Below are 9,843 nucleotides of genomic sequence, written 5' to 3'. Positions count from 1 at the left end.
ACGCGCCCGAGGGGACCTCCTTCCCCAAGCAGATTGCCCCATTCAAGCCTGATCCCACTGCCGGAGTTGATTATGTTTTAATATATAGTGATATTGTGGAACCGCAAATATACGGTAGTCAGTTAGTCAATATTCTGGATGCTTTCGCCTTTCAGGAGAGTTATTCAAAAGGTGCTCATCCTATGATGTACAAACCTCTATGCGTAACTAAATTAGATAAAATAGCTATCAAAATGACAGATCAGTTTGGTCGTAATCTGTCTTTTGAAAGCGGTCATTCCACTACCGTAGTGTTACATGTAAGACCGATAAATAGAACCAACTCTGCGTAAAAATGGTTATTGTTTCTCTAACCGCCAAACATGCGTGTACCCTTTCAAGTGCCCTCTGAGCAGGAATTTCGGAGTTTATTCTCCCTAAAACCCTCCCAGGTGGGAGGTGGCCTGGGAGATATACAAACTTTTCACGCGCCATACAGAGTCCGAGGTGGGGGATTTTTTTCGGCTTTAGCGGGCCTAGCTAAAAGAGCTTTACCTTTTCTTTTCAGAGTGGCTGCGCCAAGTGCAGTAGAATTTGGAACTAAAATGCTCGATGATTATCAGTCTGGAAAAACAGACATGAAAGCTGCTCTTAAATCTCACGGGATAGATGCTTTAAAAGGTGTCGCAAAGAAGGTTATTACGGGCGGCAGAGTGAGCAGGGTGACTAAGCGACGGGTAAATAATAAATGCAAGATAAATAAACGCCGACGAAGCCGAGTTGCTTATAAAACGGATGTATTCTCTCTCGTATAAACAGTCGCTTATTAGCCATGGCGGGTGTCGGGGCTGAAAACAGTGGACTCAAAGTCCCGTTAAATGATTATTCTTCCAGCGTCATTAATCAATTCCCGCGACCGCATAGACTGAGACAAGTTGAGAGTTCCATAGCTCGCACTCAGAGTTTTGATACTCTACCAGTAAACCTTCCTCTCTCTCAAAAACTAAAAGATAATTTTCTAGAATTTAGAATTCCTGGAGTTCCCGGAGCATTTCTAGATTTAGGCAAAATAGTTATAGAATTTAGAGTGACTCTAACAGAGGCTGATGGGCAAAGTCCACTAGGGGAAACAAGCAACATTGCACTCATCAATGGATTTTCCAACACGTTATTTAAAAGTGTCCAGTGTTTCCTGGGCGAGCAAATAACGGAATCAAATTCTAGTTTTAATTACTGGTCATTCATTAAACTCTGCAGCTCAGTAAAACGAAGCCAGTTGCCGAGTATCGCCCGACTGGGGTATCTCTTGCCCGACTTTAAAGGAGGAGAAGGTATAACTAAATTGTTCGATACAGCCTATTTCGCCCGCACATCGGCAAAAGAACCACAGATACTGACAAAGAATGATAAAGAACAGGGCATAACTCTGTGTTTTCCCTTGGCTCTGGACATATCCACTCTGGACCAATATCTGCTTGACAATATCGATTTAAAAATTAGGCTGGAATTATCCCCTCAAGCGTGGACTCTGAAAACAGACGATGATGCCAGCACATACCAGCTCCATATTAATTACGCTAAACTTTGGCTTAATAGGGTGTACCCATATACATCAGCTTATATGGCCTTGAACAAGTCTCTAGCCTTAGACGCAAAGCCGATAATATATACTTTTAATCGCACTCTAAGTAAAAATTATGTGCTAGGTCACAATCAAACGAGCCTCCTAATAGATCAGCCATGGGGTCATGTAATTCCCGCCAAAATTTTCATGGTAATTTTGCCCATGACAGCCTATGCAGGAAAACATAAGGAGAATGGTCTATATTTTGAGCATGGGGATCTAGCCAGTTTATCTGTATGTATTAATAATAATACAGTTTATCGCATAAGCAGTGATTTCCCCCATCATTATAGTAAATTATATTATGAGGCAATTAACTCTCTGGGCATTGAGGAAGAAAATTTAATTCTCTATGAATCATTCGCCTCCGGGCGAACCATCAATATTTTCAATTTAACCGACAGCCAAGTGGAAGACGCTCTCCCGATTGAAAAATCTGGTAACTTGAGAATTGAATTACAGTTCTCTAAGCCCGCCCCTCATAATAAGGTAGTTTTATTATTTGCTCAGACCACTGGTGTTTTATCCATCGACCAGAATAGATCTGTTCATTGTGATGTGCGAGCATAAATAAAAAATGAATTGCGCAGAAATAAATAATAGTTTAATTCCCGCCCTAGGAAATAAAGTCACATATATTGGCTGTTTCACTATAGACGCTCTACAGCAAATAAGATTAGATGACTATCCCTCAGACAGGCCCATAGTGCTTGTAAGTAATATTCTTCCTTCGTACAGCTCAAAAGTAATGGGTCATTTTTTTTCTCTTCTCTTGGACAAGAAAAATAGTCTATCCTTCTTCTTTGACAGTTACGGGAAAAAACCAGAGAATTATGGCATAAATTTAAAAAAATTTTTTAAACTAAATAAAATTAAATATTTATATCGTTTATCTGGCAGAACACAAAGTGATTTTTCACTCACTTGCGGTCTATATGTTATGATGTTTATTCATAAAGCAAGCCTTGTGGGATTAGAAAGAGCTTTATATTTTTTTAAAAAAAATTTCTCGGAAAAATCGCTTTTTATCAATGACAGATTAGTGATAGCATATGCTAGAGAGAATTTTAAAATGTTACCTCCTTGTGAAAATACATTTTGCCTAAGTAGACAAGGTTATCTTTGTGCTTCCCTCTGTGAGGAAGGTCACCTCTGACGAGAGTATCCCCCAAATACCCCTCCTGGCTGGTAAGGCCCTCTCTGAGCTGTATATAAGAGCCCGCTGAAGCTGTCTTCCCCGCAAAAGATAGAGGCTGACCTCACCATAGCCTTTTACTCTCATCATGGCGAAGGAAGCAGGCATTCTCGATTCTGGTAAGCGAGACATTTATTTTGCTAAAAACTTCTCTTTGAATATTAACGAAACAAACGAGTGCAAGAGACTTATAATAATTTTTAAAGTTGAGTCTCTTTTTTCAACAGTTTTCACTGGACCAGTCAGAATTTGTAAAGTTTTTGATTTTATCGGCTGGTAGATTGGATACTTCTCTTTGAATATTAACGAAACAAAACGAGCGCAAGAGACTTATAATAATTTTAAAGTTGAGTCTCCTTTTTTTTCTTCAACAGTTTTCACTGGACCAGTCAGAATTTGTAAAGTTTTGATTTTATCGGCTGGTAGATTGGAAGGGAAGGAACACACCGGCTTCAAACTCCTAAAGCGGTGTCATTGTGATGATAGCAGGAAACGCAAACATAGGCTTCCTCAGGAAAGGGTATGTCTTTCTATGTTCCCTCCTTTGGTAGATTAGAGACGAGTCCCACTCCTTTATTTGAAAGTGATAAATATGTTCTCTTTATGACTTACAGCCTGTGGAAGATGGGATCAGTTCATCTGATATAGAGGAGCCTATGAAGAAAGAACCAGATCTCGACAACGATGAAACGCAGAGCCTTCCCTCATGTCAGTCTGATGACCTCGTTGTGGACCTCTCTACGCTCACTGCTCAATCTGATGACTCTGTTGAGGTCACTGCCGCAGCAGGTGCTGAACAAACTGGCGACCTTGAAGCGCACCCTGACGGTCAGTCGGAGAAGGAAGGGAAAACCCCCGACGTGAGAGTAAATGCTGGAGACGCAGTAAAGCCAGCAGAAGGGGTAAAGCCGGCAGAAGGGGTAAAGACGGCAGATGATGATGATGTACCTGAAAAGGAAATCATTTTCGAGCGGGAGGTTATCAATCTTACAGAAAGTGAACAGGAGGAGCGCAGTCATTCAGTCTAACCAGTAAAACTCGCACAGTTTCGCCCCTTTGCTCGCGCTAAAAAACTTTGCACAGCTTTTTTGCCCTTTTGTATGTGAATTAATAAAAATATTGACAAACTCTGATTTTTATTTACATATAACTATATATTACTATCTTCTCTAGTCTAAACATATATATATATATATATATATATAAACAATATCGCACCACTTAAGCCTCTCCCCATCTGAGAGTGGGTAAGAGGAAAATGTATATGTCAAAGTTCCTATAAGAGCTCTATCAGCACAAAGGTCTTCCCTAGATGACCTTTTTCTCACTGCTTTAAGCCTCCCCCACCTGGAAAGATCTAGCAGCTGGCAAGAATAAACACTACCGTAGTACCCGGAAGAACCTTTTTTTTTTTTTTTTTTTGCTGAGGTACGGACGGGCGAGCAACACTCCCTCGGGGGACCAGCTACCCATCCATTACCGCGTTCTTTAAACCCAGCAGTGTTGTTGTGAAGTAGCAACAGTCGCGTCAGTGAGTCGCAGGCCCGGGAAAGGGGGGGGGGGACTCCCTCGGAGATGGTAAGCTTGTACCCAGTCACCTGAATCCTTTGTACTGTCTCTCCCATCTATCAGAGTGATTGAGTTTGGGGAGTCAAAAGTGATCATTACCCTACCTTCTTATAATTAGTAATTACACAGAAATAAGCCTCTCTCTCTCTATCCCCTTGGGGGATGTTTAAACATATTAAATCTTGTACCCCTGACAGCACCTGAGCTTATGAAGACCAACCCATTATCACATTCTTTTTCCACACTCATTATCCTGGGAATCTGCCCACCTGCACACCTGAATCCTTTTTTGTACTGCCTCTCCCATCTATCAGAGTGATTGAGTTTGGGGTGTCAGAAGTGATCATTACCTACCTTCCTATACTTAGTAATTACACAGAAATAAATCTCTCTATCCCCTGGGGGATGATTAAACATATTAAACTTGTACCCCCTGACAGCACCTGTGCTTATGCAGACCACCCATTATCACATTCTTTTCCACACTCATTATCCCGGAATCTGCCACCTGCACACCCGAATCCTTTGTTCTACTTTATGTACCTACTTATTAATGCATAGGAATAAGTCTCTCTATCCCCTTGGGCCATGATTAATCATATTAAACAATTACCCTGTCATGCAAACCCCATCATTATCTCATTTTCCATGGTCATTATCCGGCAGTGTTTCTAGATCGACCAATATATACTACTGTATGTATGTCTATTTACTTGTACAGCTACTAGGGCTGTTCATCTAGAAGTGGCTCAGGACTTGTCTGCAGAACAGTTCATACAGCTGTTCCGGAAATTTGCAGCTAGGAGATCCTGTCCAAGATTGATGATCTCAGATAATGCTACCAATTTTGTAGCGGGTGCTTAACACTTGATGGAATTAAATAAGAGTGATGATGTACAGTCTTTGTTGACCCAGCGAGGGTGTGTCTGGAAATTTATTACTCCCAGAGCCCCTTGGCAGGGAGGACTGTACGAAAGAATGATAGGTACAGTGAAAAGATGTCTTCGTAAGGTGCTACACAGGAAGAGAATTAATTTGGAGGAATTCCGTGCAGTGTTGGTGGAGGCGGAGAATCGGGTAAATAATCGCCCTCTGTCGTACATGAGCGACACTCCTGACGTGGAGATCCTGACTCCCTAATATGTGGACGAAGGTTAGAAGCCTCACCTATCTATAGAGATAATCCCGAGGGAAGTGATGAGGATTACAATAACGTGACCGTGTTGAGTGATAAGTTCAAGATGTTAAATAAGGTAATTATTCATTGGTCTGATGTGTGGCGTAAAGAATATCTTCTTACACTACGTGAACACTTTTGTGGTGCAACAGAGGCAGTAAACCGACAGAACATTCAACCAGGTGACATTGTGTTAATTGATACTGAACAACATCGAACATTGTGGCCTCTGGGCAAGGTAGTTACATTATACCCAGATGCACAAGGTGTTGTCAGAAACGTCAAAGTGTTGTGTCATGGTCAGGAAAGTTTGCGTACCATTAATAAATTAATTCCCTTAGAATTAAATGGTGTTCAATAAAGTGCAGATGGAAATCTAAGGGAAAGTGACACGAGTGATATTGAAGACACAGACCGAGTAATGCAAGAAGAAATTGTAGTAAGACCCACTAGGAAAACAGCAGCGCAATCTGGAGAGGGCTGGAATCGTCTCCTGGAGGAAGACGCAATTTAAGTCGTCTAACAACGACTTACGCCCGGCCGCAGTGTAGAAATTATTTAATTTCCGAAGCTGTAGTGCCTAATAAGTGTTTAATGTGTTGATTTGGGTCAAAATGTATTTGTATTTTGAATGGAACCAACTGGGTTCCCGCTGCGCCTGCACAGATGTGCGGGGGTATAGGTCGAACTGGGGCACGAGGAAGCAGCAGTGTTTTGAACGTAGTGAGGAGGCTGGGAAAGCATGGAACCAGGAAATTGGCATTCACGGCGGCCTAAGGATTAATATAGGCCTCATTTCATAATAAGAAGTGTCGTAACTGTTCCTGGTGGAGAGTGAGGGAACGTGATTTACGGGACCACTGTAATAAAGTGGTAAAATGAGTGAATAAGGGTAGGACCGGTGGTGACTGGTGCGTCGCCATGGACTGTGTCCCGGGGAAAATTACCCTTGGTTTAATCATCACTCATCAGTCTCAGATCTTAATGGAGTGATCTCTAATGTGTATAATAATTAGGAGACATTAAATCGTCTTGTGAATTGTAATGTAATTAATGATACTAACACTAAGTTAAGAGATGCATGAAGTGAAATAAGTCGCCTTGCTCCGAGTGAACACGCTAGACCACGTTGTTTCCGTCCCGGGGAAAGTGAAGTTTATTGAGTCACGACTTCTAAACCGGACAAACCAACAGATACCTCGTCCTGCTGGAATAAGAACCGTGTCGGTGTAGCAGGACATCGAAATGAGATGGTGAATGGAGGAAATAAGGAACATCAATCACCCACAGTTAAGTAACCTTTCGAGTTATAACAGACTGATACTGGCCAGTTAGGTATGTTTTAATTGGATAGGTTATGGGTGATCCAGCCACATCAAGTGACCACCAGAGAATATCTGGTAAGTGGTGGGATTATGTACAAGTGTTTTTCCTTGATGGATATATCCATGTGTAACCTACCCCCCCCCCTTCATTCCGTTAAACTAATATAATCTTTACAGTCCACAATTAATTAGTAGCGCCGTACTTGAGGGTGCTTCCCAATTTATACTGGTCTCGGATAGATATGGATAAGATTGTGAGGGTCGAGGGGCCACCTGAAGTGACCACGGGTGACTACGGTAAACAATATAGTTGTCCCGCAAAGAGATTACTCGTATGTATGCAATGTTGAGGTATGTACAAGTAATCACCCCTATAAAATTTTCCATAATACATATATATATATATATATATATATATATATATATATATATATATATATATATATATATATATATATATATATATATATATATATATATATGTCGTGCCGAATATGTAAAACCGGTCAATTAGCAAGAACTCATTTAAAAATAAGTCCTTTATAAAATTTTCTCTTATACGTTTAAAGATATATTTTTTTATTAATGTTAATGTAAAAATTTTTAATTTTGCACCAAAAGAATCTTAGAAAACTTACCTAACCTTATTATAACAAGAACAATTTATTATAGCCTAACCCAAATAAATATATTTTAGATTTGTTTACAGTAATTTAAAACTAAACAAACACAGTGAAACATATTTTTTTTCGTTAGGTTCAGAATGATTTTGGCGAAATTATTGCATACACAAATTTTCACATGTCCTATATGGCAAGATGAACGTTGCTATTTAAGCCAAGATCGCAAGTTCTGCTTATTCGGCACGACATATATATATATATATATATATATATATATATATATATATATATATATATATATATATATATATATATATATATATATATATATATATATATATATATATCTTTGTGTGTAAATTTAAATTATGATAATTTTTTCAGAACAAAGAGCGTCAGTGGTGGATTTCACTCACTCATACTTCCTTGAGTCGACAACTTTAGTAAGTCGAGCGCCATCCGAGAAGAATAGATCCCTTGCTGTCTTCTACCCGTTCACGTTGAAGGTGAGTTAGTGGATGAAGATAATAGGACTGCTAGCAAGTAAGCGAGTGAATGAAAGATTTTCTGTGAGAAAGACTGTCTCTATAGAAGCCTTTATTACAATTAATCGTCCAGTTCCGTTTGACAGATTGTATAAGTTATCTCTGCAAATATACAGTGTGTCGTACTACATTCGTTTATCACATTTGTCTTGACAGGAAAGGTGAAATAGAGAGACAGAGACAGAGTGACAGACAGACTGACAGAAAAACCGAGAAATAATCCATAGCGGGTCAAATTGTTAACTTTCCATTTCAAAATTGTGAATTTTGAATCATTTAAACCACCTTATTCTGACTTTTATACTTTTTGTTACATTGTTCTCACGAGAGTATCGGTCTCTAATTTCATCCATACCTGTTATCACTACAGTTATGGGCGCTGCTGATCCTAGTTACCTTCTTCATGGGTCCTCTAGGATATTTGGTCCACTGGAGTCACGACGTTTTCCAGGAGAAAAGCAAAGTTAGCGGTGCAGCGCACTTCCAGCAGTCTTCCTTCATCAACAACACTCCCTCAGGTCCGCCAAGATCATCCACCATCGACGATAACAAGGAAATCGTTAATACAGAAGCCCAGAATAACAGCACAAGAGAAAGTATGTCCTTGAGAGCTTCGCTCTTCCAGGATATAACAGCATCGGACATGTCTATGTCCACTTTAAAGCGGAGGTGGAGTACAACCTGGAAGAGACCCTCACTCTTTAGCTACTCCTTCAATATGTTCAGGAGTATGGTCCTTCAAGGAAATTTCGTAGCTGCTGCAAACTGGCCAATCAGATTGGTTCTTTTCTCCTGGTTTGCATTTTGCTTCATTGTGTATGGTAAGTTATACATGAAGATTTGGTTTAATTTTATTATTTTACAGGAGTGAAGCTGTTATCGTGCCTTAGTTCATTATATAACTTTATTATAGAAACAATGACGAAAACATTATATGTTTGTGCATATTTTTTAAATATGTAAAATTCACTTTGAGCAGAAGATGCAGCACTCAGTAAGCTTTATTGTTGTTGTTGTTTTTTTTCATTTAACTAACTGAATCCACTTAGCGATGATTATTTTGGTGAGATATAATGTTCCAAGTGTGAGTCCGATAAACAAACTGTTCGCTGACAGAGTGATGTCCATAAGAACGATCATGGAAGGGTAACACTTGCTGTCTGCCTTAGTTAACACGTTAACTTTTCCTATATGGATTAACGCTGACGTTGTGACTCTGGTAACGGGCAGGGTTCGAGCATTACCTCTTTCCTGAGTTGTTTACAATTGTTTATCTACAATTATCACTAGTCATTCCACTGATTTTGTATCAGTGACATTTTTTTTCTGTGTTAACTTATAATAAAATTTCAGCGTTCTGTTAGATGGGATGTAATTGTTATATAATAATAATGACTGCACAGCAGTTGAGTCAGACGGTGAACCAGCAACTCTCCCGAGCTGAAGAACCTGCTGAGAGGAAAGCTACAGACATGAAGTGTCGAGGCACGACGTGCCCCTTCACGTTTTAGACGTGAAGGGGCACGTCACTTCTTACGTTTTTTAATAATTCGTCATTTTTCCCTTATCTACCTTGCCCATAATTACTCTCGCATTTGCTTTGTCTGCTTTCGTAAGGTGAAGTCCAGGATCTTTCCTTAATTCATGGTATAACTTAACAAATCTTATATGATAGTTGTGTTGTAGAGGTGTTCACACCTCCACAACACTGTTGTGTTGTAAAAATCTGAGCTGTGCTCAAACCTCCACAACACAATTGTGTTCTAGAGTTCAGAGCTGTGCTTACACCTCCATAACACAATTGTG

At 39.7% G+C, this 9,843-nt stretch overlaps 1 protein-coding gene across 1 annotated transcript; it reads left to right on the top strand.

Annotated features, from left to right (window-relative positions):
- The first annotated feature begins 2,880 nt into the window (after positions 1-2,880).
- LOC138853886 (uncharacterized) lies at positions 2,881-3,901 on the top strand. The gene is made up of 3 exons (XM_070093451.1): positions 2,881-2,917; positions 3,173-3,318; positions 3,413-3,901. The coding sequence occupies exons 1-3, from the start codon at positions 2,887-2,889 to the stop codon at positions 3,824-3,826; spliced, it is 591 nt and encodes a 196-aa protein (XP_069949552.1). The 5' UTR covers positions 2,881-2,886; the 3' UTR covers positions 3,827-3,901.
- The last annotated feature ends 5,942 nt before the right edge of the window (positions 3,902-9,843 follow it).

The sequence above is a fragment of the Cherax quadricarinatus genome, chromosome 42, assembly GCF_038502225.1.
Source record: "Cherax quadricarinatus isolate ZL_2023a chromosome 42, ASM3850222v1, whole genome shotgun sequence".
Lineage (NCBI taxonomy): Eukaryota > Metazoa > Arthropoda > Malacostraca > Decapoda > Parastacidae > Cherax > Cherax quadricarinatus.
Note: the sequence above shows the minus strand (reverse complement) of the source record. Positions and strands in the feature narration are given on the sequence as shown.